At 56.8% G+C, this 26,268-nt stretch overlaps 1 protein-coding gene and 1 long non-coding RNA gene across 9 annotated transcripts; one reads left to right on the top strand and one right to left on the bottom strand.

Annotated features, from left to right (window-relative positions):
* Nucleotides 1–462: 462 nt before the first annotated feature.
* On the bottom strand, nt 463–14,703 carry Slc22a11 (solute carrier family 22 member 11). 7 transcript variants are annotated; one of them, XM_046445361.2, is made up of 10 exons: nt 13,756–14,654; nt 12,770–12,873; nt 10,268–10,422; nt 10,020–10,188; nt 8,547–8,670; nt 7,000–7,115; nt 5,013–5,227; nt 3,830–3,990; nt 3,025–3,228; nt 463–2,334 (listed from the first exon to the last, which is right to left on the bottom strand). In XM_046445361.2, exons 1-10 carry the CDS (start codon nt 14,146–14,148, stop codon nt 2,032–2,034), a joined length of 1,944 nt encoding a protein of 647 aa, XP_046301317.1. In that variant the 5' UTR covers nt 14,149–14,654; the 3' UTR covers nt 463–2,031. The 7 variants fall into 7 exon arrangements, 5 of the variants coding, with proteins under 5 accessions (XP_046301317.1, XP_046301320.1, XP_046301319.1 ...); XM_046445364.2 differs by lacking the exon at nt 13,756–14,654 and adding an exon at nt 13,114–13,432; XM_046445363.2 differs by lacking the exon at nt 13,756–14,654 and adding an exon at nt 12,972–13,108.
* An 848-nt stretch (nt 14,704–15,551) lies between these two features.
* LOC124093132 (uncharacterized) lies at nt 15,552–25,159 on the top strand. Of its 2 annotated transcripts, XR_006851856.2 has the most exons (4): nt 15,552–15,993; nt 21,527–21,687; nt 21,806–23,082; nt 23,494–25,131. It is a non-coding gene; the product is annotated as an uncharacterized LOC124093132 (long non-coding RNA). The 2 variants fall into 2 exon arrangements; XR_006851855.2 differs by having other exon boundaries at nt 21,527–23,082; nt 23,494–25,159.
* The last annotated feature ends 1,109 nt before the right edge of the window (nt 25,160–26,268 follow it).

Here is a 26,268-nt window from a genome sequence, read left to right on the forward strand (position 1 = left end):
AGGCGAGGCTCTGGGGTAGAGTGCTTGCCTTGCACCAGCGAGGTCCTTTCATCCCAGAACTGGAAAAAGAAAGAAAGACGGGGGGGGGGGGGGAGAGGATGACTGTGTCTGTGTCCATGGACGATATTGGTTCGCAGTTTTCTTGTCTTTTTCTGGTTTAGCATTAGGGTGATACAAGGCTAATGGGATGAGTTGGGAAGCGTTACCTCTTTTTCAATTTTCTGGAAGAATTTGTGTCGAGTTACTATTATTATTTTTTAAAAATGTTCTTATAGTTGTAGATGGACACCATGCCTTTATTTTATTTTATTTATTTTTATGTGATGCTGAGAATGAAACCCAGTGTCTCACATGTGCTAGGCAAGCACCCTGCCACTGAGCTACAACCCAGCCCCCAAGTGACTATTATTTTTTGCTGAAATGTTTGACAGAATTCACTAGGAAAAACATCCAGGATGGGAGTTTTTTTCCATGAGAAGGTTTTAATCATAAATGTAATTTCTTTAATAGATTCAGGGGTAACAAGGTTACATATTCCTCTGGAGTGAGTTTGGGGGTGAGTCTTTCAAGAAATCTGTGAGTTTCACTTAAGTGGTTGAATCTATTGGTAGAATATTTCCCATAATAGTCTCTCTTTGTTTTTTTAAATCAACTTGCATGCAAAAGGCCCTGAGTTCAATCCCCAATACCAAAAAATAAAAAATAAAAATAAAATAAAATAAATTCATTGTAATTAGTTGTTCATCACAGTAGAATGCATTTTGACACATTGTATACAAATGGAGCTCAACTTCTTCCTCTGGCTGAACTCGGTGCAGAGTCCCACCAGTGGTGCAATTACACATGTATATAGGGTAATAATAGTCTGTGATTATCATTGTAAAGTCTGTAGGATTTGCTTTCCCTTTTGTTGGTAGTAGACATCTTTTCTATCTCTTTCCTGATGAGCATAGCTAGAAGTTTAAACATTTTATTGATTTTCTCAAAGAGCCAACTTTAGGTTTCATTGACTTTATTATTTTTCTATTTCTCTGATTTCTCCTATTTGTTATTTTGTTTATTCTGCTTAATTTAGGTTGAATCAACTTTTTTTTTTCTTTTTCTAGTTTCTTAAAACTTGTGCTTTCTTCTTTGACTCATGGATTATTTAGAATTGTGTTACATAGTTTGAAGAGACTTTCTGGTCCCAAAACATCTTTCATCTGATTTAAAGTCTTTAAATTATACTGTGTGTGAGATCATGTTGGGGACCTTCAGGGGCTGCCCAAGGAGAGACCTGTTGTGTGTGGGGGGGACAAGTGACCTGCATTCTGAGTCACTGGAGGGTTTTAAGCAGAGAGGGGGTTTGAACTGTGTTTCTAAATAAGCATTGAGGCTACGTATGAGGACGGTGCGGATGTCAGGGACCAGTCGGGACCAGAGGCGATGGAGGCATGGATCAAGGTGGTCGCCACAGAGAAGGAGAAGTAGATGGATTTGGAGTGCGAGGAGGTAAGACTGATTGGTCTGTGTGCGTCGCATGTGAGAGAGGTCCCTCCTTATGCGGGGACCGAGTACTGTTCCTGTCACCTCTACCCCAGTGGGGGTTCCGTTCCCTGCCCACCAGCAAACAGGCCAATCACACCCACTTATAGGAACCAGGAGCAGCCCACCCTCTCCGCACAACAATGCCGGCCTCCCACAGTCCCGGCTGTCCTTGGTGCAGGACCTCTGTGTGCCGTATGGAGTCGTCTTCCCTGGACTGTGAAGGTGCGTGACTAATAAAGTGCTGTCAATCCAACTGACCCGTGTTTGGCCACCCCTGTGATCCCCGATGGATGGGTAAACAGTTCCTTATTCAGAGTGGCACAGCCCCTGTGTGGCAGGCGGCTGGTCCAGGGTGGCTGGGCTGGATTTCAGACCCCACCTGCCTCTTGGCTGGGTGCTGGTGCAGGACGCGACCTGCGCACCTGTCCCTGGCACCTCCTCTAGCAGGCTCATTTAGCCAGCTCCGGCCCATGCTGGGAGGGAGGCCCCAAAATCATTTCCCCTTCACAGATGAGGGCTCTGTAAGTGGTGGGGGTGAGGGTGGAAGCCCGTCTCCAGTCGGGGTGGCTGAGGAGGTGTGTGAAGTGTGGGCGTGGCAGGGAAGGGAGAGGACCCGCGGCGTTCATGGAGCTGACCGAGGCAGCCAGGCTGGGCGAGACCACCTGGCTTCCACCCTCGGATGGGAGAAGAGGCAACTCTGTCCCCCAAAGTTTTTTTACCAAAGGGCTCCACACGGCAGATTTCTAGAGCCAGGTGCTTTCTAGAGTGACCACTTCTTGCTGGTCGCCCCTGGCCACAGCTGATGCCCTAGAATAGAGAGGAGAGTGGGGGTGAAGCAGCCCGGAGGGCGGAGCTGGGGCCGGGTTAGGGAAGGGGAGCCTGCGACTTTAGGGCTTTTCCTGTGCTGTGTCCCCCAACCCAGGACAGTGCTCAAACAATAGGCAAGGGCCATCGCGAAGTAAGTCAAAGAATGAATCAAGGCCCTGCTTCCGTGGGGTGAGCTGCGGCACCTCCACTTGGCTTCTCGGCAGGCCCTGGGGGGGGTCTGGCTACAAGACTGAGTCGGGGAATGTTCCCCTCCTTCTATTCTCGGGAGGAAGGTATGCAGGTGGCAGGATCTGCTCCTGCAGGGTGGGGCAGGGGTGTGGAAAGCACTCACAGTGCGTCCCTCTGGCCTGGCCTTGGTGGGAACAGGGGACCAGGACCAGGGAAGACGCTGTGGGCCTTCTCGGGTGGGTTTTGGTGAGAGGTTCCGGAAGCTGCTTGGGCGCTCGCCCCAGGCTGGCTGGCGGCTGGGCCTGTCCCTAGCCATCGCCTTTCCTGCCTAAGGTGCAGCTGCAGCCGGGCCAGGACCCTGGGCTCCGTCACTTCATCCCTCCCACCTGCCTTTCTGCCCATCAGCGGGAGCAGCCTGTCATCGTCCCCGCAGGGTGGCTGTGGAGCTGAACCCCAGCCCGGCTCCATCCAGTCCCTCCCCGGGTGGCCGCGGGCACTCACTGACTCTCCAGGTCCTGGATGGTGTCGGGGAGGGACAGTCCCTGGGTCTCCGGGAGGGAGAACAGAAGCAGGCTGGACACGATGGGGATGGCGCCGTAGGAGATCGGGGGCAGCAGGGGCAGCGCCTGGTGGGCCATCCTGACCAGCGGGCCCACCATAGCTCCCAGGCGGCCTACCGACTGCAGGAAGCCATCCGCGGTCATCCTGTGGGGAAGGGGGCCCAGGGCCACGTCACGGCTGCCACTGCAGCAGCGGGGTGCCGGGGAAGGGCTGCAGAGTGGCGCTCCTCAAGGCTGCCCGAAATGCTGCCTCCTCCACGGGCCACCTGGATTTTCCCATCTGGCCCTTTAGGAGACTCTGCAGGGTCTGTCATTTCTTTAGGTGACCAGGGCTCACCTCAGCACTCCTGGGAGGCCACTGAGTTCAGGTTTCCCCACGACAGCCACAAACTCAGTAAATATTCATCCAAGCTCAGGAGAGGACGGGCAGACGGGAGAACGGGCGCAGCACAAGTGGCCCCACGAGCTGCTCCCGCCCTCTGCCAGGCGAGTCTGTCACCCCAAGCCTCAGTCTACCCAACTGTCAACCGTGGGCTGGTGCAGGCTCCAGAGGCCGGTCCTGCAGCCTCGGTCTGCCGAGGGGACCCGAGGATGGCAAGCCCCAGGCAGGAGGCCCCAGTCCGCCTGTCCTGGGAGGTCCTTCCCGGCCCTGGCTGTGGATCCCGGGGTCCCTCCCGGGGCCCTCCTGGGGTCCCTCTCTCGCCCTGCCCTAACCCTGACGGCCCTTCCAGGCACGCCCAGCCTACCGCAGCGGGGTTGGGAAGAGCTCCGTCCTGTAGACGGTGAGGCAGGTCAGGCTCATCCCAAAGCATCCTTTCCCCAGCACAGCGAAGGCCACGCGCAGGGTCTGCAGGTCTGCGCAGAGGAAGGGGGCAGTGGGTCTGCACGAGGGGCACCCCGAGAGCTGCTGGCGGAAGCAGGGGGCTGCGTTCTCCTGCCAGCCCCCGGCAGGGCTGATGCAGGGCCAGCCACCAGAGCCAGGTGGGGACAGTGCAGAATGAGGTAACCTGGCCGTGGGCTGGGCCTCTGGGGGCAGCTGGCTGTGTAGGAGAGGCCACCAGGCCCCTGGTAGGTCCTGGGTGTGCCGGGCCCCAGAAGCCATCTCACTGCCTTGGCCTGTCTGCAGGCACCAGGGGGCGGGTGGCACAGGCCTGGCAAGAAGGTCCCGGTCTGGCTCACTCTGCCAAGGGCCTCGACTTCCCCTCCCACCCCTGGTCACGAAGGGCCTCGAGGGCTGGGTGTGGCTCTGTGGCTAGCATGGGTGAGGCCCTGGGTTTGATCCCCAGCGCCTAAGGAAAAAAATAGGAAAATCTTCTAAACTGTCGGTGAGATCCCACGGAAAGGCTTGGTCTTTGGATGTGTTCTCAGTGCAGCCTGTCACTGGGCGCTCGGGCTCCTGCTGGGGCCTGCGGGGTGGGACACCGTCTCCCTCCTCCTCCATCAGACCCTCCTGGCTGCCGCGGGCATCCTCCGCCTCCCTCCCGGTTCTGGGGCTTCACAGCCTCATTCAGAAAGAAGAAAGGAAGACGGGCTCCCCAGATCCCTGCACACGCCTGACGTGCTGTCTAATGAGAGAAGAAATGCATGTGCACACACGCACACGCACGCGCACGGCTCGCACAACGCACACACCCACTGTGCTCGGTGCTCTCTCCGCCTCAGTGTGAGCAACAGCTCTACCCGCCCCCGTCTGTCTCGCTAGCTGAGTGACCTTGGGCACCAGCTTGGCCTCTCTGAACCTCAGGGGCAGGGCTGGCTGGGGGCACTGGATTCCTGAGCCACGGCAACAAAGGCGGCGATGTGTGACCGTCAGAGCTGGCGGACAGTGACTGTGGCCACAAACACGCTCCTCTCTGGGGCTGGGGGAGGGGAGGAGGCCAGATGGCCAGTGCGGTGGGGTGGGCAGGGAAGTGGGTCCCTGGGCCTCACCTTGTGGCACCAGCATGTTGGCCAGGATGGAGACGCCGGCCAGGGCCTGGGACCCCGCCAGCGTTATGCGGCGGCCAAAGAACCTGAGCGAGAGGATGGTGGTGGCCCGGCCCAGGAAGTCCACGGCTCCGAAGAGGGCCTGCAGGAGGAAGATGTCCCTGCCCAGGCTCTGCAGGTCCAGGACCAGCCCGTAGTAGGAGAACAGCAGGGAGAAGCTGCGGGCAGAGCCAGAGGTGGGTCCCGGCCCACAGAGGAGAGGGACCCCAGCCCCCGAGTCACCTCCCACCACCCACGAGGTCTGCCCATCAGAGCTTGCCACGGCCAGAGCGCGAAAAGCTTGTCCAGTGCGGGACGTGTCTCCCAGGGCCAGGCTTGCCCAGAAAGAGGCAGGGAGGCCACGGCCTCCAGTCCACACCCGGGCAGGGTGGCAACGGGCTGGGGCGGTACCTCCGGGGCTCCCTGGCCACTGACCAGCTGGATGACCTGACGCTGTCTTGGTTGGTCCCAAGGCCAGTCTCAGGGTCTCCATGGGTCCAGCTGTGCTGCCCCTTCAGTGCCCCCCAGCCCCTCTGGCTTGGTTTCTAGAAGCTAGTCACACGGACGGGTCTCCAGATGCTACATCCTTGAAGTCTTGAAAGACAGGACACTCACCCGGTGGGTCCCCAGGGGACTGTGCAGCCAAGGCTCCTTCAGGGCAGAGGGCCCGTTTCCCAGCCCTCGGGAGTGCTGTCCTCAGCTGGTGGCCGCGGCCCACAAGAGCCCCAGAGGCTGGAAGAGCCACCCAGCCCCAAGCTCCCCGAGACCCCTGCCTGCCTCCCTCCTCTCCGGTGGGCTCCTGGGGGCAGCCCCAGCCCTGGAGTCCCCAGGCATCTGAACCACAGAACCTGAGTTTCCACCCTCTGGAGGTGGGATTTAGATTTACACTCAGCCCCACGGTGAGGTGAAATTAACCCCAGCCCCTTTTAAAATCTGTCCCCATCCTCTTAGGATGGCCGCTGCCCTCAGCACTGCCTTCTGGCCACGACTACTGCGACCCAAAGCCGGCAGAGCTCAAGGTTTCTATGTAAGTGTCACTTGAGGCCAGCATGAATGGGGCCCAAAGTGGCCAGGACACTCAGGGATCTGGAATCTTCCTCGGTAACAGCTGGATTATCAGCTGAAACCCAAGAGGGTCTCGGCTCGCAGCCTCTGTCTGCATAACGGAGGAAACTGGCCGGAAAGGAGGGAGCCTGGAAGGTTTTCTGAGCAGGGGTGGAGGGGGTGGGGGTGGGGAGTGGCCCTGGATGTTGGCCTCCTCCTAATTTATCAGAAAAAATTAGGCTAAAAATAAAAGAGTTTAAAAAGCATTCGATCCTATTCTTTGTCCGAGGTGGTGAATATTTGCTGGAATAGCCCGTATGTAGTTATATACAGCACAAAATAAACTTTTTCCCTATTTTCAGTCTTATTTCAAAATAAAATTCTAATCAAACCTGATCTTCATTCTTAATAAGCTGTTGGACCTCACTTCAACGGAATTTAAGGGGCTTTTGCAGGTCCCAGGTGGCCCTGGGCCCCAGGCGGGGCCTCCCTGGAGTGGGGCCTGGTGGTGACAGAGCCCATGTGAGGGGAGGCCGCTCAGTTTGGGTTCTAGCGCCAGCTCCATCATCAACACAGGTCCCAATGCCTGTGTTACTGAGCCTGCTGGCCTCCACTTTCCCCCTCCGTGGAGTGGGGTGCCCTGAGGGGAGAGGCGATGCCCGCCCGGTCGCCCTCCGGGGGTGCAGCTGCTGGGATAAGTCTCCAAGGCCCACAGCAGCCTCGGTTGGTCCCTGGCTGCAGCCTGACCAGTGCTGGCTCCACAGCTGGCCAAACCCAAACCAGCCTCTGGGTCCCTTCCACCCTCCCTGCCTGCCAGGCCTCTGGCCTCCTGGGCACTCCTGTGAGGCCTGAGACACCAGCCCATGTCCTGGTCCTGTCTCTGGGAGAAGGGACCAGGACAGCGTACTTCACCATCAGCATGGCACAGGTCCTCCAGCGGAGCATTGGCACACGGAAGAGGTCCAGCACTGACCCATGGTCCTCTGCAGAGGCCATCTCTTCTTCCATGCTGGACATCAGCACCTCCAGGGAGAACAGGACACAGTGGTGTTGGGACAATGGCCCTGCCTGCCTCACGCCTAGAGTGGTGTCCAGGTGTGGGGAGGGGTGGGCAGATGGTCTTGGCTTCTGGACACTGGTGTGCCCAGTGCTAGGGTGCCATGGGGCAGAGAATTTTCCCTCTGGACCCCTGACGTTTCCCAAGGCCACTTTGCCTGAGCGGAGGAGGGGCCTCTGGCCCCTGTCCATCTCCGTCCCCTGGCTGGCTCCAGGGCAGGCTTGCTGTAGCCAAGCCACTCCTCAGTGCTCCCCGAGTGTCCACCCTGTCCTCCTGTGCCTCTGGTCCTGCCCACCCTGTCTTCATCTCAGCCCCACCATGACTTCCTCCTTGGAAGCCTGCTCGGTCCTCCCACCCCCAAGAGCTCAGGGTTCCTCTAGTCTCTGCAGCATGTCCCCATCTGACACCTGCTTTCTGGAAAGAGCTACCTTTAAATAAGCACAACCTGTTCCCCAAATACACTAAGAAGTGCCAGGAGGCAGGTGTGCAGCACATTCGGGCTGGCGGTGGGTGGTGCAGGTGATAATGAGGGTGTTTTGTTTTGGGTGATGATGGTGAGGATAGTGATGACGGTGGTGAAGGTGATGGTGGTGGTGGTAACAGTGGTTGTGATGGGGGTGATGATGATGGTGGTGGTGATGGTGATGTTGGTGTGATGGTGACAATGGTGATGGTAGTGATGGTGATAGTGGTGACAGTGGTGATGGTGGTGACAGTGGTGATGATGGTGATGGTGATGGTGATGGTGGTGATGGCGACAATGATAGTAATGGTGGTGATGATGGTGATGGTGGTGATGGTGACAATGGTGATGTAGTGATTGTAATGGTGGTGACAGTGGTGATGATGGTGATGGTGATGGTGGTGACAATGGTGATGGTGGTGATGGTGATGGTGATGGTGATAGTAATGGTGGTGATGATGGTGATGGTGGTGATGGTGGTGGTGGTGACAGTGGTGATGATGGTGATGGTGATGATGGTGACAATGGTGATGTAGTGATTGTAATGGTGGTGACAGTGGTGATGGTGGTGATGGTGGTGATGATGGTGATTGTGGTGATGATGGTAGTGATGATGATAATGGTGATGGTGGTGGTGATGGTGCTGGTGGTGATGGTGCTGGTGACAGTGGTGATGATGGCGATGGTGGTGATATTCATGGTGACGGTGGTGACGGTGACGGTGGTAATGGTGTTTGCATGGCTGTGGAGATGGGAATATGATGGTGTGGAGGTCGGTGTTTGTAGAGATGCTGACGGCTGTGCTGTTGGTGGAGTGGGTGGAGGCGTTGGGAAATGGTAGTGGGATGGTGCTGATAACACAGGGGGACACCTCAGTGGATGTCCTTTCCCAGGTCAAGTTTCACACTGTGGGTCACAAACAGCAGCATCTCACCTCTATGGTCAGTGTCTTTTTGGCCTCCTTGTGGCCGTTTATCCTGGCCACCTTCTTGAGTTCCTGAAGCGCCTGTTCTGGTTTGCCCCTGATAATCAGCCACCGGGCAGACTCTGGCAGCCACCTGTTGAGGAAGCAGGTGCTTTGGTTGGGACTTGACTGTCCCTGTCCCCACTGGGACTCCCTGGGTCATGGGGGGAGGGGCAGTGGGTGGCCGGGCCTCCAGCTGGATGGTACCAAAGACAGACAGGTTTTTCCTCTTGGGTGCTTCCAGTGCCAGGCCAGGAGGCTCAGAATTGGGTCCCCATGCCTGGCCACCCTCAGATGCCGAGAACCTTCCCACTTGAGCTGTGCGTCTGGCCAGGATGCCTGGGCAGGGGAGGTCCCCAGAGGTGGCCACCTGTCCAGTGATTTGGGGGCCACTTCTCTAATAGAATGGCCACGTGGTACTGAGCTCATTTTTGTTTAAGGCTCATTTAAAACATCCCCAGGCAGAACTGAGCGACTGCCCTTCCCCAACCTCAGGGACAGATGGGCTGGGAGAAGCATTTCCCTAGTGATTTGCCCCGTGCACCGGGGCTCGGGTGCAGGGTAGCTGAGAAGGACTTCTGGAGGAGTCTGACACCGTGGTTTCAAGAGGCAGCTTGCCAGGGTTCCGATCCAATAACTTCATCTTCCTTATTAGAAGACGTGTTGATACGCCCCTGGTGTTGTGAGCCACACCAGGTAGGCACCGGCCCCACGTGACCAAGGTGACCTAATCTGTACAATTATGGGATGGCCGCCTTCCTTCCTGTCAATCCTGTTTACAGAATACAAACTCCATGACAGTGGTGACTTTTTGTCTGTTTTGGTCTGATGTCTGGCCTGGAGCAGGAGCTCAGTAAATATTTGAGGGCGAGTGTCATCCTCTATCCGCCCACAGCAGGCTCATCAGTGCCTGGCTCTGCCGGGCTCCAGCTCAAGAGAACTTACGGTGACACTAATTTGTATTTGTTCTTCTGAGTCCCCTCCCCCAGTCCCCACACAAGCAGGTGTTCCCAGACCTCAGGGATTTCTGCAGCACCAAGAAGCACAGTGACAGGGATGTGTTTTCCTAGCCAATGTCGGTCCTCATGACTTGATGCCAAGTGATTGGAAGGACTGACCTGGTGTTGGGGACTGGTGTGAGCCAAGGAAGTCACGCCACCCGCAGCCCAGCCCAAAGGCAAAGTCTGCTCTGGGACTCTGGCGGGACTCCGAGCCGGTGGCCCCAGATCTTCCCATTTTCAAAAAAAAAGGTAGAAACATTATTTGTCTTTTTTGAAATGTCACCGGAAACTGCCTGGTGAGCAGGGAGGGCCCAGCTCATGTCATCGCCATCTAGGGCTCCCCACAGGTCAGGACCGCAGCTAGCCAGGGCAGTGGAGTGGGAGGAAGGGACTCCCTGCCACCCCGGGTCCCCCTCAGGAGGACACCCCACCCTGCACTGACCAGGATATCAGGGAGATGGCAAAGAAGGGCACGGACACGGCCAGCTGGAGGTCCCTCCAGTCCCGCAGGGCGAAGGCCAGGCCGGCCAGGGCCATCTGGCCCGTGCTGAAGGTGCATCCCAGTATCGTCATGGAAACAGCCCTCTTGTGGGTCGTGGTCCACTCCACCACTGGAAGGCGATGCAGACGCACAAGTGAGGGTGTGCCCTCCCCCCTACCCCAGGGCAGGGGCACCCCCAAGGGACTCACTCAGCGTTGACAACGTCAGGATGATGCCCGCTAGCCCGAAAGCGCTCAGGAACCTGAGGCTGCAGTAGATGAAGAAATTCGGGGAGAAGACGGTGCCGGTGCTGGCCACGGCCACCTGCAGACAGCACCAGCTCAGCATCGGCTTCCGCCCGAACCTGTTGGGGAGACAAGCAAGCAGGGCCTGGAGGACGAGGACGCGTGGCAAAGCGCTTGCCTTTGAGGGCCCCCCGAGGTCAAGGAGACTGGTGCAAAGCCTTCTGGAAGCTTCTGGAGCTGCTGGGAGTGCACACGGAGTACTGGTCTCCATACACCAGGTGCTGTGCCCTCAGGGGCAGTGCGGCCCGTGGTCAAGAACGTGGGCTTTGGTGTCAGATGCGCCTGGCTTTGAGTCCAGCGCTGCCCTTCCTGGGTGACCTGGGCACACACTGGGATGTTCATAATGACATGCCTCATGGGTTTGTTGTGAAAATCAAAACCCAAGCAAGGGAGCTGTAGGAGTAAGGAGGCCAAGTGCACATGGCCCTAGGCAAGCCAGCCCGGTCCTCACCTGCCCACGGGGACAGGAAGTCCCAGGAGACCAGGCCGACCCCCATCCTGGTGCCCGGGCTCACCGTGTCCTCCAGACCAGCCCAGCCCCAGATGCGACTCATTCAGTGCAATTGCAGTGCACACTGAGCAGGTGGAGCTGGGGGCAGACCTTGGCCTTGCGTGTCTGCACAGCACCCAGGAGCGTGGACACCAGGCCCAGACCAGGAGACCCACAGATCAATCCCAGCTTGGCTTCCAGTATAGATGGCCCCCAGGACACAGCAAGTCCTGGGATGGAGTCCCTGAGTGTGGAACCCGGACCACTTGCAGGCTGCCTGGGTCCTGCTGTGGTCAGGACAATATAGCACAGTAATGACAACTCTGCTGGGCTCCTTGGGGACAGGACGGCGCCTTGGTGGGTTGGGGTGTTGGGGGGGATAGTGCCTGAGCTTTTGTGCTGCCTCCTAGACCTCTAGATTCAGGGCCAATTAGGTATGGTCAGCAGTGGGCGCCTGGCCCAGCGGGTGCAGTGGAAGTGGCTGGACTAGCTTTGTGTCCACCTGGGGAGGGATGGATGGGCAGGGACAGGCTGAGCTCCCTGGTAGGTGGGTGGCAAACCAGGAGTGTGGATGTTCTGGAAGCTTAGAGAAGGAAGGTCATCCAGAGAGCTTTCCTCTCAGCCTCAGGTCTGAGCGTAAACGTGAACTGGTCAGAGGAGGCTCCAGTCCATCTGCAAATCTGCCCTGTCCTGGCCGGTTCTTTCCTGCCTGCTCTGTAGCTGCGGTACCTTTCCGTGGTGACTCACTTACTCATCTGTGTCCTGGACAAGCTGAGTGCTCCCCTCCCCGCCTCCTTCCCCACCCATTTCTCCTGGAGACCGAGTGTGTCCCTGTGCCTGGCAGGTGCTTGGCCCACGTGACATGTCCAGGGGAGGCCTTGGGACTGGAGGACCAAGGGGCAGAGGAGAGGCTGGTGGGGAGGTGAGGGCCGCTCGGTGGGGGAGGGGAGCGGCCGTGGGCAGCAGGCCTGTGGCTGGCTGACCTGAGGGTGGGGCAGTGGGACATGGGAGAGGGTTCACTCCGGGGAGCCTGGCCAAGGTCTAAGGGACACCTAGAGCAGCCTCTGGGTTGGAAGGGACGGCCAGGCAGCGGAGGCACTGAGGAGGCAGCAGGAGGAGACCTGGAGGGGCGGGGGTGACGAGCAGCTGTGAGGGACAGGGACCCCCATGCAGAGCTGGCCTCCCACTCACAGGAGCCAGGAGCATGTGGGCCCAGAACTGTCCCCGTGTTGCCTGAGGGAGGAGGGCTGAGGGGACACCCCATCTCAGGACATGCAAGACAATGCCATTGGGGGGTGTGAGGGGCAGGATCTGGTCACTTCAGAGGCAGGAGAGCAGCCCAACCAGGCCTGCAGGTCCCCCGGCTCTGGCCTTTGTCCACCTCTGCAGGCCTGTGTGACACAGGACATGGCCCTGACCACTGGGCAATGCAGCCCTGGACACAACTGATGCCCTCTGGCTTCTTCCTCTCTGTCAGTCTGCCCTGCGGGCCTGTGCTCCATGCCACTTCCTCTGGAAATCCCTCCACCCCCCATCTGAGTCCACCCTGTCCTGTCCCCATGGCCCCTGCCCATATTTCTGTTCCACTGCACGTCATGAGCCCGGAGTTCAGAAAACGAGGAGCCTGTTTCTCTCAGGAGGCCGTTGGCTCCCGGGGGCAGGGCGCACAGCCCCTGGCTCACAGTAGCTGCTCAGGGCAGCTGGGTGCCGCGGCCGAGGGTCGAGTCCCACCGTCCAGGCTACAGCACGGAGGCTCAGATGTCAGGTTCTCGGGAGTCTCTGTCCCTGCAGCTCAGGACACAGGGCAGATCTAGGGGCTCCATCTCCTAGGGAAGAGGGACTCTCATCTGGTACCTCTGTGCCTTTGGCCTCTGTGATTCTGTTTTGAGGGAGGCCAGAGGGGAGGAGAGACTCACCGGTGGGAAAGGAGGCCCCAGAAGAAGAAGCCCACCAGGATCCCAGCCATGTAGACGGACTGGCCCATGGGCTTCAGGCCCCGGGAGCTGCACACCAGGTCCCACTGGAAGAAGAGGAGGAGGCAACTGTCAGCCACCCACCATGGGTCCCTAGCTCCTGGTGGCAGGCCATGGCGTGGGAGACGGGTCTGCTGGCAGTGACCTCAATGCTCCAGGGTCACCCAGCTGCACAGCGGCACGGTCCTCACAGCTTTGCTTGCCAGGTAGAGGCCATCATAGGACCCTCCCCCCACGACCGAGGGGAGGTTGGGACCAGAGACAATCATGGGAACAGTGACTGCCACCTAAAAGCTGCAGCGGGAGGGTCTGCTCTGCCCATGTTCCTGGTTGAAATGCCGACGGGACACCCCCAGGGGCCTCCTCATCCACCAGTGACCCAGCCCAGGTCCAGACGGGGGTCACCACAGGCGGCCAGGAAATACGGATGGAGTGATAAAAATTCTTCGCTTGGCCAAACCTTGGTCATTTTCCTGAACCTTCTCCTAGGCCCACCTGGGAACTTCCTGTACTATCTGATTTTAGCAAAGAACCCGCCAAGTGAGTTTAGCAAGGACATCCCACTCTGAGTATCTGGCGGCTCTTCAGCCTCCTCCGCCCCCTCCAGTGCCGTCTGACGGCCTGGCCTGACTTGGCAGGAATCCTGCAAGGTCGGTTTAGCCACAACCCCCCTCAGCCACTGGTCCCCCCAGTTCCTCGCCTACACATCGCCCATTTATATTTGGACTGAGCCCAATCTCTGACCCTATCACAATGTCCTGGGTAAAGTCTTCCTTCGGGCACTTTAACAAATATCACCGAGTAACTCTTTAACATGAAAGAGTAGCACGTCCTGTATCATCAGCGACACAGGCCACTGGGTCCTCAGCTATGGGTGGGTGGCTGTCACGGGAGGCGAGCCGAGCAGGCTGATGTGGGGAGTCCCTTACCTTGGTCACAATGGTGGAGGTGAAGCTGCTGCGGTCATAGACCCAGCCGTCCACACACGGCTCTGTGGCGGCCTCGCTCCAGTTGGTGGCCGTGGCGTTGGGGTCCAGGAGCTGCCACTGTGGCTGGCGGAAGCGGAGACACTGGTGTGGCTGCTGGTTGGGGCCCCGTGGGATGGAGACAGCCAGGAGGGCTTCAAGGGAGAGGTTTGTGGGGGTCTCGGAGCCATTGTCCAGGGCACGGGCCCAGCAGCGGTGGTCCGGGACGGCAGCGGAGAAGTTCTCCATGAGCAGCTGGGAAGGCATCCAGATGGCCGGGAGCAGCAGGGTCAAGACCTGCAGGGCCTGGAAGAGGCCCATGCCCCCGGTCCCCTCCAGGAGCTGTTCAAATGCCATGGCAGAGCCGACCTTGGTGGTCAGTGGGCAGGTAAGGGCCTGACCTGCTGCTTGGGACCAGTTGCATATGCAAGATCCAGGTCCCTCGCCCTGACTAGGCCGGGGAGGGACAGTAGTCCTGTAACTAGCTGAGCCAGTCCGGAGAGGTCCTGGAATGGCTTTGAGGGAATTCCTCCTTATCCTGTCTCCAGCAGTGACCTCTCGGTTGTCTCAACACTCCACAGAGGGGACATCAGCAGAGATGTCCACAGTTCCCCAGCCACCTGGAACGTCTGCTCCAGCCGCCCAACAAGTCGGGCTCCGGGAGGGCTGAGCCGCCCTCCGGGTTCTCAGGCACCAAGAGGGAAAAGTCAAGTGGATTAATAATAATAATTTCTTTAAAAAGACGCACAGCTGTGGTGTTACTGAATTACAGTTGTGAGGGAATCTCTCCAGACTGCTGCCTCACAGGGTTGGTTAAAGTTTAACCTCAGCGTGGGCTCCAGGCTCCGGTGTGAGGAGAGGGGTGCAGCGTGCCCGCTGGTCGGATGAGCTCATTCTCTCGTCCTGACCCTTCCCGACCTTCTCGGTGGGGCCTCCCAGTCGGGAAATCACTGACCTGACCTGAACCCATCCCCACATCAGTTCAGGTGCTGAAGCCAACCGTGAGCCCAGGAAGCCCGGGCCTCCTGCACTGGGGAGGAGGCACTGGGCACAGGGTTGGCCGCCCAGCTGGCGGGAGGGCTCCGGCCTGGCCCTCTTCCTCTCCGTGTGCACCTCCTACCAGGTGGCACCGGGAGACCAGCTCACAGACGGGCTATTTGGGGAAGCTTCTATTCTGAGGTTCCAGATTGCTGCAGTTAGACTGCAGGTCCCCCCTGGTGGGGACCATACCTACCATTTCCTGGCATCTCTTGGCAGCCCCCTGTGGGCCAGAGCTGAGCAGGCACACGGGGAGGAAGTGACCTGTTGTCCAAAGCTAGCTTCTAGGAGGGTGAAGCTAGCCCTACACCATCGCCCCACCTGGGCTGTGCCTCTTAGTGACAGCCCAAGCAGGCTGTGTGCTCCTGCCTACGGTCCTCAGTCACTCTTTATGATGGCTCAGGAGAGAAATGGTGCTAAGTCCCTCAAGTAAGGAAACTGAGTCCCAGAAAAGACAGGCAACTGGCCCAGTGTCACCTAGCAGAGTCCAAATTCAAAACATTCTCCAAAGCCCAAACTCTCTCTGATGCCCCTGGACAGCCCCTGGGTGCCCTCCAGCCTGTCAAAGGACAAATCCCAGCCGTGAGTTGGAATACAGGATTTGGGTCAAAATTAGGGCCAGCACCCGCCCCCCCGTCACCTCCCAGGGTGTGAGAGGAAGGCAGCTGAGTCAGTTCCGGAGAGGTCTGAGGAGTGCTGAAAGTGTGGGTGGGTGTCTAGGCCCTGGACTTCTGAGAACCTCCCCAGAGGGCCTGGGGAACTCGGCCAAGATGGCGGCCAGCCAGGAAGCCAGGGCGTCCGGATCCTAGGCCTGAATTTCAAAGCCAGGTTCCTTCCTTACTCTGCCTCTCTGGGCTGGATCTCATTCTGAATTTTAAAATAGCAAAGGGAGAGGGAACCAAGTCAAACGAAAGCACAGGAGGTGGCAGGAGCGGAGCTAATTGGGCCTAGCCACCGCCTCGGCCATCCAAAGGCCAGGCCTCCCGTGCAAACACCTGTACTTCAGCCCTGCGTGGGGCAAACTCTGTCCTCGCTGGAGAAGCCTGGACCCTGGACGCAACCTGGGGACGCCTCTCTGCCTTCCGACTTCCTGCAATGGAGGGTGGCTGTGCCGGGGTTTGCACACCTGAGCTCGTATCCAGAACCACAGCCAAACATGCACGGGTGAGGCTGGGCCCAGTTCCATTTAAAAATAAGCCCCAGGGATTGAGCGGCCTGAGAGGTGGGTCTCACTTCCAGAATCTCTGGCCCGGGGGCTGCTGGAGTCAGGAATCCATTTCCCTTTCTCCTTGCTCTTCCATATGCTTTTAGCATTTTTTTCTTCTTTCCTGCCCTTTGCCAGTCACGGACACCCTAGGCTTTGCTTACAGCAGAAGGTCAATCCTCCCGGATTTGCCAGAAGGCTCCCGGAATCTCCAACTGACTTTCCCCTTCCAGGCCAAGGAATTTTTAATTTTTAATTTTTTTTTTTTTTGTCCCTGGGACTGCTGGGGGCAGGGCTTGGTGCAGCTGCTCCGCCACCTGGTGGTCCCACCTGGAACTGCAACATTTGTAAGAACGGGCTCATCCTGCCTGTGGGGCCCATCCCCTAGGGGTACACCTCTTGGGGGAGAAGCAGGCTTGGGGAAGAAGGTGGGTAGCTTCAGATTACAGTCACTAAGCCCCCCAGGTGTCTCATTAGATTAATTTGGGTAAAGTAAGCCCTTGTTACTCAGAACCAGAATTGCCACTGGGGTTGACTTCCTGGCTAAGGACTCCTTCAAATAAACCAAAACCCAGGCCGGCTGCCAAAGGACCTTAGGCAGTTCACTTCCCTTCTCTAGACTCTAGGGTCCTTGTCTCTAAGATGGAGGCCTCTGCTTCACCTAGTAAGATTAAAAAGAAAATGAATGAGACTCACAGTAAATATTAGTTATGAGCCAGGTGGGGTGGCACACACCTGTAATTCCAGAGGCCCAGGAGGCTGAGGCAGGAGGATCACAGGTTTGAAGCCAACCTCAGCAATTTAGTGAGACTGTAGGCAACCCAGTGAGGCCCTGTCTCAAAATATTTAAAAAAAAAAGGGCTGGGGATGTGATTCAGTTGTTAAGAGCCCCTGGGTTCAATCCTTGGTACAAAAAGAGAAAAAAATTAGTCATGATGGCCCACATCACCATCATCATCCTCACCATCATTACCATCTTCATCACCACCATCATCATCACCATCATCACCACCATTACCATCACCATCACCATCACTATCATCATCAACACCATCCCCATCTTACCATCACTACCACCATCACTATCACCACCATCTTCATCACCACCATCATCACCACCATTACCATCACCACAATCATCACCATCATCACCACCACCATCTCTATCACCAACATCTTCATCACCACTACCATCACCACTATCATCATCACCCCATCCTCACTATCACCATCACCACCACCACCATCATCACTACCATGACCACCAGCACCACCAGCACCACAATCATCACCATCATCGTCACCATCACCATCCCCGCCATCCCCACCAGCACCAGCTCCATTGTAATTGACTGATAGTTCTTCCTTTTTTTCTTTCCCAGTTGAAGCTACAATGTTTCAGATCCAACTGGGGTCCTGGGAGCCCTGGGTGGCCACTGGTCAGCAGGGAGGCTCCTCCCTGGGTGCACACTGCGGCTCTCTGGGGCTCAAGTTCCACTGCGTTTCCCAAGGGCCATGTAAAGGTGCCCAATGATCCATCAGAAAATCAAAGAAACAGTGGCCCTAAAATGTCAGATTTCCTTCATGTCTAGAAAGCAGGCTGTAGCCCACTGGTGGGGAGCTACTGAAGGGCCACCATAAGGGCAAGCTCAGGTATTCCCTCTTCAGTCCTCTGCCCCCACCTGAGGGCCACCGCTCTAGGGTTTTCCCAGTGACCAGAGGCCAAGGCCCTGCCTTCTTCCCGCACCACCCAGCCCAGCCCTCTCCTGCCCCAGCATGGACAGAGGAGAAACCACAAGCTCAGCTATAGAAGAGAGGGAGCTACTGCCCTGACCCCAACTGTCCCACTCCCCGGAGGGACCCATGTAAACACTTTTTAAAAAAAGTATTCAGAAATATGTTCACATAATCATTATAATTAGTTATTTTGATTAAGAAGTCGTACGCACACAGCAACAACCCGGTGCTCCGGAAGTGTGTAAACGACGAGTAAGACCCCTTTCCCAACTGCCCCTGGCCTTGCCACCTGGCAGGCATATTCTTCCAGAACAATCTTAATGAATTTTCAAACACAGGCTAAGCTTTTCAAAGTACTGAATAGATAGTAAATTCACACAGACCAAAATAGAAAAAAAGGTGTTCAATGAAAAGTCTGTCCACTCTAGCAGCCAAACTGTCCCCACTTGGCACACCAACCCCCAGGTGGCCATTTTTAGTTCTGTGCGTCCCTTCAGAGTTTCTTTCCAAAACTATGCCCAAGGGTCGATTCGTATTCTCATTTTACTTCTTTTTACACAAAAGGGAGTTTTCCACTCTGCATGTGCTTCCCACGCAATCTCCTAGGTGCTGTCCCAGAGCACCCCCTCTGTATGTTACAGCTGCGTTACTTAATGGGTCTCCTATTGGCGGCCACTTGGACTGTGCTAAAAAGCTTATTGTACAAGGAGGGGCAAACGGATAACTCTGCACTCACGCCATTTCAGATGTACGCTGGTACCTCTGTAGGATAAAGTTCCAGAAGGGGGCTCGTACCCTGGAAGGCTCCCCAGGGACATGTCCTTTAATACTGTCCCCTGCTCCCTACCAACGACCACTGTTACCGCACTTGTAGGGGTTTCCCTGGTATCACAGTTAAAACATGATACCCCAGAGCGGGGCATGGTGGCACATGCCTGTAATCCCAGCAGCTTGGGAGGCTGAGGCAGGAGGATCACCAGTTCGGGGCCAGCCTCAGCAATTTAGTGAGGCCCTGAGCAACTTAGTGAGACCCTGTCTCTAAATAAAATATTTTTAAAAGAGCTGGGGGTGTGGCACAGTGGTTAAGCCCTCTGGGTTCAATCCCCAGTGCCAAAAAGAAATGCTTCAGGGTAGCTTATTTTTGCCTTTGTCTTCAGAGTGGGGCATCTTTTAACATATTTAAGATGCATTTGTGGTTCTTTTCCTATGAACCATTTTTTTTTCACATTCTTTGCCTATTTTTCGCTTGTGACAAGCCCTTTATAGATTGGGGAGGTTGGTTCTCTGCCTGTGACATAAGTTTTAAATGTCTGTTTCCAATTTGTCTTTGACGTCGTGTTGTTGTTATTGTTCGTCTTTGGCATGCAGAATTCTTTTGTAATTGAATTTATCAACTTCTTCCGTTTTGGCTTTTGGATCTCGAGTCATAATTAGAAGGGCCTTCTCCTCCTCCTCCTCCTCCGGCGATGAGGGAATTCTTTCGTGGTTTGTTTTTCTTTAATCAACAATAGTTGTCGAATTTCTCACCTGCCTTTTCACACCTGCAAAGTTGCCGGAGTGACTTTCCTCCCATGGATATGACGGATTTTCTGGACGGATTTCCTGGTGGAGCCGACTTTCATTCCAGGACCGACCCCCCGAGGCCAGCTGTGGATGGCCTAGCTGTGCGGCCGGAACCTGGTCCTTCATGCTTTGTTTAGAGGTTTTCATGGATCTTTGCATCATTAATGTCCACATCTAAGACTGGACTGCAGTTTTCTTTGTTCCTTTCTTGGCAAAATTGTTAACAGTTTTTTGGGGGGCGTCAGAGGGTACCGGGGATTGACCTCAGGGGCACTGGACCACTGAGCCACATCCCCAGCCCTATTTTGTACTTTATTTAGAGACAGGGTCTCCCTGAGTTGCTTACGGTCCAGCTTTGGGGAGGCTGGCCTTGAACCCGCCATCCTCCTGCCTCAGCCTCCCAGCTCAGGGATTCCAGGCCTGCCCCACGGGCCCAGCTCTTATCAGGTTTGGATTTCAGAGTTGCACTCCCCGCCTTGAGGAGCTGGTGCATCTTCTCCTGCTCATTCGAGGTGAGGCAGGGCTTCTCCTCCTTCTCCTCCTGCACCATTGTTATGTGGTCCACTGTGGTGGAGTCCAGCTGGCCTGGTCCTTGATGTGGAAGGAGGCTGAGAACCAAGGCCTCAGGACCTTGGGGACTAGGGAGGAGGGGTGGCAGGGGAGGGGCTGAGCTGCTGTTTAGGAAGTCTGATGCCACACCTGGGCCTTGAGCGGGCACACCTGCCGGGCTCCTGCACGGGGTTTGCTCTTGTTCTGTGGGCTCACGCTGTGAGCCCCTCTGAGCTTTGACCGGATGTAAGAGCCGCAGCGTCTGCACACGGGTGACTTCTGAGCAGCCACAGTGGTGTCCTGCCAGCCACGCGGCTCATCCCGCGCTGGCCCACTCTGGTTGATTTCCCTTGCGTCTGGGGTGGGGGGGCAGCAGCCTTCTCCCTGAGGCCTCCTTCAGCCCGCGGCGGGCACCCCAGGGCTTCCTCTGCTGCAGAAGCTCCAAGGGACTTGGAGCCGACTAAAATGTTGTGGCCTTAATGCCCCCAGAGAGGCCTCTAACCAATGACAGAGGACCTGGTGGATTAACTCCCCGGCTCCCTCACGCCCCCCTCCCCCCGTTGCCCACGATGGGGCTCCCTTCCCTTCCCCGTCCCCCATCCCCCCAGAGCCTCCTGGGATCACTTCCAAAAGAAACTATGTGCCTTCAAATCTTTGTTTCACACAGGCTTTGGGGACCCCAGTCTAAGGCAGTGGGTCCCAACCTTCTTTGTAGGGGTGACTGCTGGTTCATAGTGGCCCCTACAACCGCACACCAGCCCAGGGCTGATCATCAGCATGACTGGGACCTGCTCGGGACAACCGTGGAGGTGGGCCAGCCACTGATGGGACATTGATGCCCAGAGGTGTTAAATGGCTCTCTAAATCTGAAAGGTGACACAACTGGGCGGTGACCAAGACACTCAGCTCCCTCCAGGTGTCTGCGGCCTCTGGGGTCCCCTTTGTGTGCACCAATAAACTCAAGGGACCCCAGGTTGGAGACGCAGACAAAAGGGTCCTGAGAGGTGTCCCCCCCCCCCCATCTTGCTGCAGATGGAAGAGGCTGAGAGGGGGAAGCACCTGCCCTGGGGATGGGGTGGGGGCGGGTGATAGAACAAGGACCAAATCCAGGTGCCAACCCTGGAGACCAGTTCTCTCGATGCTGCCTGTGGTCACCAGAGGATGACCCCACAGTTCAGGGCACTGGGTCACCCCTGGTGCCTGCTGAATGGTGGCCCCCAAATGATCCATGCCCAAACCCTGTGACTGGGACCTTATTTGTAAAAGTGTCCCTGCAGCTGCAGTTAACGGTCTCAAGTGGAGCTCATCCTGGGTCCTCCTGGTAAGATCCAGTGATGCGTGTCCCCATCAGAGACTCACAGCGGAGCAAGGGAGACAAGGGAGACGGTGACAGGAGCCCGAGGTCGGGCAGACGCAGCCACCTGCCAAGAAACCCCGGGATCCACCGGCAACGGGAAGCAGAAAGGCAGCTCCTGGAGCCTGGGGACAGAGCGTGTCTCCGCCACTCCTTGAACTTGGACTTGGGGCCTCCAGGGGTCTGCGGCTGTGAGCCCCCCGGGTGGGGGTGGGCATCTGTCCCAGCAGCCCCAGGACACGACCAGACGCTTCCATTCCACTTAGTTCTTGAACTTGTTTTCTCACCAGTTCCCACCCACTTACCAAGAGCGGCTCCCAGAGGCTGGGAAGGAATCCTCCACGGACACGTGGAGCCAGCCCCATGCGGGACACGGGGGACCCAAGGTGAATGGGCAAGGAGGTTCGTCCAGCGGGTACAATGATGTGAAGTCATCACACACACTCTGACGGTGCGCCATCAGCTGGACCCAACATATAGGGGACAAAGGCGGGAGGCATTACTGGGGGCTCAGGGAGGAGTTGAGAGGGCACAGATGTGATAGAGGGGACATGCGGGTGGTGTTCCAGGCAGATGAAGAGCATGTGCAAAAGTCCTGAGGCTGGGCCAGGAGGCATGGGAGAAGGGGGTCTGAGCACCCGGGGACTCTCAGGACGAAGGGCGACACTGGGATGGACTCCACTAAGGCCTTGGGAGGCCCAGTATCAGGTCAGCTCTGGGCAGACAGTGGGGATGGCCAGGAGACTTTGGGACCCATACATTTTAAAGATTCGAATTACAGGAATTATCCCCCAGGGGAACTCTCTCCAGAGCAGGTTTTTATGGGGTACGACTCTCCTGGGGGCCTCGATGATGATTCAGAATCTCAGGACTTCACAGCCTCTCTCTGGTGAGGGGGCAGAAGCTGACCTCCAGCCCCTCTGGAGTAAGCTTATCCTGGTCACATGTTGGATTAACCTGTAAGCCCGTTAACCACGGTCCCCACCTCTTGGCCACCTCACGCTGTTTTCTTGACCCGGGCCCTGAGAACTCCCTGGTTGGGGAGGATTTTTCCATCTTGGTCTCTAGGTCGGCCCACATCCGCCCTGGCCCCTGGCCAATGTCATAGCCAGTACTGTGTGACGCTCTAGCTGTCTAGGAGCCCTTACCTCAACCCGAAGAGGACCTGGGGGAGCCAGTCACATGGTGGTGAACACTGCTGACTCATTTGGCACCGGAGACCGCTGAGGTTCCAGGGAATCCACTGTGTAGGCTGCATGTAACGGACCCCATTACGAACTCCCAAGTCTGAGGGACAAATGGGCTGCTGCCTGACCTCATCTGACCCAGGCCCCACCTGAGCCAGGCCCCACCTGAGCCGGGCCCTCACCTGAGCCGGGCCCTCACCTGAGCCGGGCCCTCACCTGACCCAGGCCCCACCTGACCCAGGCCCTCACCTGAGCCAGGCCCTCGCCGTCAGCCCTGACATCCTGGAGCGGGGTGTCCCTGTCCAGGCCCACATAACGATGAGCAGAGGACTGTTTGGGTAAACTCAGCCCCAGCCCCTTCCCTTCCTGAGCCCTAGGCAATGGGACCCTGGTGGGAAGCTGCTGGGTTCCTGAGGTTCGCTCCCTGGTCTCCCAGGGGGCACGGGGTGGGCTTGGTGCTCAAGTTCTCATTTCTCTCTCCTCCCTCCCCAAATCCACGTGGACCGAGGGAGGAATTCACGTGGACACTCAACTCAGTGAAGGAAAGCCGGGCAAAGGCAAACCAGGCAAAGAATCTTCACAGGACGCAAAGACCTGAGGTCACAGGGACAGCGAAAGCCACAGACCCGAAGGCCCACGCCCCATGAAAGAGGGGGAAAGTGAGCTCAAAAGCCACGGCCTTTCCTGGGAGAAGGGAGCCCAGGGAGAGGCTGGGGGGGGGTGTGCAGGCCACAGGCACAGGGGTGACTCCTGGAAGGGGCTTGTGCTGATCAGCTGTGTCCCCAAGCTTAGCTCTAAGCTGTGTGTGCCCAGAGGTCAAGGTCCAAGGCCAGTGTAATGCTCTAGAGTCACTAAGTGGAATTTCCCAGCTGGGTGCTGGGGCTGGGGAACCAGGCAGCACCTGCCACGGTGGGACGTGTTCTCCAGAGTTTAGGTGTTAAGTTCACATGGAGACGTGGGGCTTTGGGGAGATAATCAGGGTAAGATGAGGTCATCAGGGTGGGGACCCTGAGGGCATTAGCAGCTTCATAGGAAGAGGCAGAGGGCCCTGAGCTGCAGTCTCCCCACAGGGTGTCCCCGCCATGTCACGAGAGAGCCAGGAGGCCCTCGCCAGAAGCTGGCACCTTGCTACTGGACTTCTTGGCCTCCAAACTGTGAGGAATAAGTTCCCCTTCTTCAAAAATTACCCAGTCTGTGCCATTCTGTTTTAGCAACAATCAAACAAAGGCTCAGACAGTGCCCTGGGCATTTTAAGGGTCCCACAGGGAAGCGGAGCCTTTTACTCAGAAAATCAGACCCACAGATTCCTCCTGGCCACAGGCCTCTTCCCTCAATTACCCTAACCAGGGCTCTCCCAGCCAGAGCCGCCACTCATGACGCTGGGCCTGAGGAACATTCCAGAAATTGAACATTTTGTCTACACCTCCTTCATCTTCAAATATGTATGGACAACCAGAAAACACCCTCCCCCTCCATGAGGAGCTCCAGGGCAGTGAAGGAGAGACCCCCACTCCACTAGCACAAGAACCGCTCAGGGGGGGACACAGTAAGCGGAAGGAAAAGGTCAAACAACCGTAGTTTACATTTCCAGGGAAATCCAATAGGGCATCTGGATTTTAAATAACAGACTCCTGCCATTTAAAATCGCAAACACGACGGACAAAATCTGAAGCCTTCAATCTGTGGGTTGAATAACGAGGTGGATCCAGTGTCCTGGGTGCTCAAGACAAAGAAGGCTCTCAGCACAGCGACAAAGGGCACCCACCGGCCTGTCAAACATCGACCCAGAGCTGCACGACGTGGACATTGGATAGAGGGTTTTCCACATCTAAGTCAGAGAAGGCAGCAGACGTGGGGATTGGAATGACAGAAGAAACAAGAGGAGAAAACCTCTCTTAGGTGGAAGAAGACGGAGATGTTTCATTGAAGGTCCCAGTCACGGCCGAGCAGGGCTGGTGGAGAGTTGACGCATGCCTGGGACATGTCTGGGCTCCTTGAACACAGGCAGGTTTGTATGTTAAGTGTCCATCATGACTCTGGCAATTTTAGTGTGATGTTGGCCTTCTTTTTATATATATATTTAGTTGTCAGTGGACTTTTTTTTTTTTTTAATTGATACCTGGTGCTGAGGATCCAACCCACTGCCTCACACATGCTAGGCAAGCGCTCTGCCACTGAGCCACGCCCCAGTCCCCACGTTGGCCTTCTTTCATCCACCCATTCATGATCTCAGTCGGCAGCCTTTATCGAGGACCTGACCTCACAAAGCACGGTCTAGTGGGAACAGACCAGAGAACAGTCAACCACAGAGCGGCAGCACAGCATGGGGCTCAGAATGGCAACTGTGGAGCTAGGCTGTCCGGCTAGACCCTGGTCACCGTCACCAGGCACGTGTTTCTCTGTACTTCATGTCATTCCACCTAAAACGTAGGAGGGTGGTTTCTCTATCGTAGGTTGTTTAGAAGACGAAGACTTAAGGAAAGCGCTTAGGACAGCAACTGACACACAGGCAGACCTCGGGGACCCGACGGCTCCTTTCCAGGCCTACAATAAAGAGAACGATGGTAATAGCGGGAGTCTCGATGTGGAAGCCGTGTTTCTCCTCGGCTGTGGTCTCTTAAGTGTGCAATAGCATCATGTCTCTAAAAATGTGCAGACCTTAATTAAAAAACACTGAATTGCTAAAAAATGCTAATGGTCATCTGAGCTGTTGGAAAAATGGCGCTCGCAGATCGGCTTGACGCGGAATTGCCACAAAGCTTCAATTTGTAAGAAAAAAAAAACAAAAACGCTGTGTCTGCGAAGCACAATGAGCGAACTGCGGTAAGATTCCTCCGCATGTGCGCATCTGACAAGTCTGGCAAGGCGTGGTGCTGAGGATCCAGGATTCGGGGGTATCATAAGTGCCGGAATGAGGGGCCCTGGGACCTGAAGGTGGGCAGCCGCCAGCCAGGCCTGGGCACCACCCCGTGGAAGAAGCCTCCAGCCCTGCACCAGCACCACCTCCCTGGGCCAGGGCCTTGCTGTCTGCTTGGCTCCTGAGAGGTACATCAGGTTGGTGCCTGGGGCCCTGGGCTTGTCACACCCTGTCTGGGTGACACTGACAGGGCTACAGTGTCCCCAGTGCCTGCAGGAAGTTGCCTGACACTCTAGATATCTCACATTTTATCAGAGAGTCTCACTCATCCATAAGCTGATTTCTTTTCAACACATCACAGGTCCTCAGCCCCCAAGGCCACTAGCCAGGACCAGGGACAACTTGTGGGCAGGGAGGGCCTGGTGGATAAAGGGAATGGGCTGGGGGACTGTTGGGCCCTTCTGGAAGCGTGGCCTTGGGATGGGGACTGGGGACACAGGCCACGGTCCCTCTTCAGAGCCACCCCCAGGGACATGGAATGGGAGGGGCTCCTGGAGGTGGGGGATTTGAGTTTCAGTCTCACAAGGTCCCCAGGAGAACAAAAGCAGGGCTTACTTGACGATTCTCCTCTCAGGGTGAGGAAGGGTCCCACACCCTGGCCTCCTGCTACCTCTAGAATGTTCAGGGCAGAAAACAGGCTCCTCTCAAGGGGCTGGACACAGCCAGGCTCTGAGGGTCCAGCCAGCCAGGCCCAAGCCAGGTGGATCCCACCATGCATGGGATGACCTGCGGTGGCCTGGAGCCCCTGACCCAGCAGCTCCTTGCCCTGGCCTGGCCCCTCTCCTTCTGGCGGTCTGCCGGGGGCCTCCTGCTGCCCACATACCAAGTCTGGACCTGGAGTCCAGGGGCAGCAAGGCCTCCGAGCATCTCAGGAGCTGGGGACAGGACTTTTCACCTCAGGGGGACTCTGGCACCTCTGTGCTTTCTC

Source organism: Marmota monax, unplaced genomic scaffold (assembly GCF_021218885.2).
Source record: "Marmota monax isolate L192 unplaced genomic scaffold, Marmota_monax_Labrador192_F-V1.1 WCK01_AAM20220418_F8-fsc00038, whole genome shotgun sequence".
Classification (NCBI taxonomy): domain Eukaryota; kingdom Metazoa; phylum Chordata; class Mammalia; order Rodentia; family Sciuridae; genus Marmota; species Marmota monax.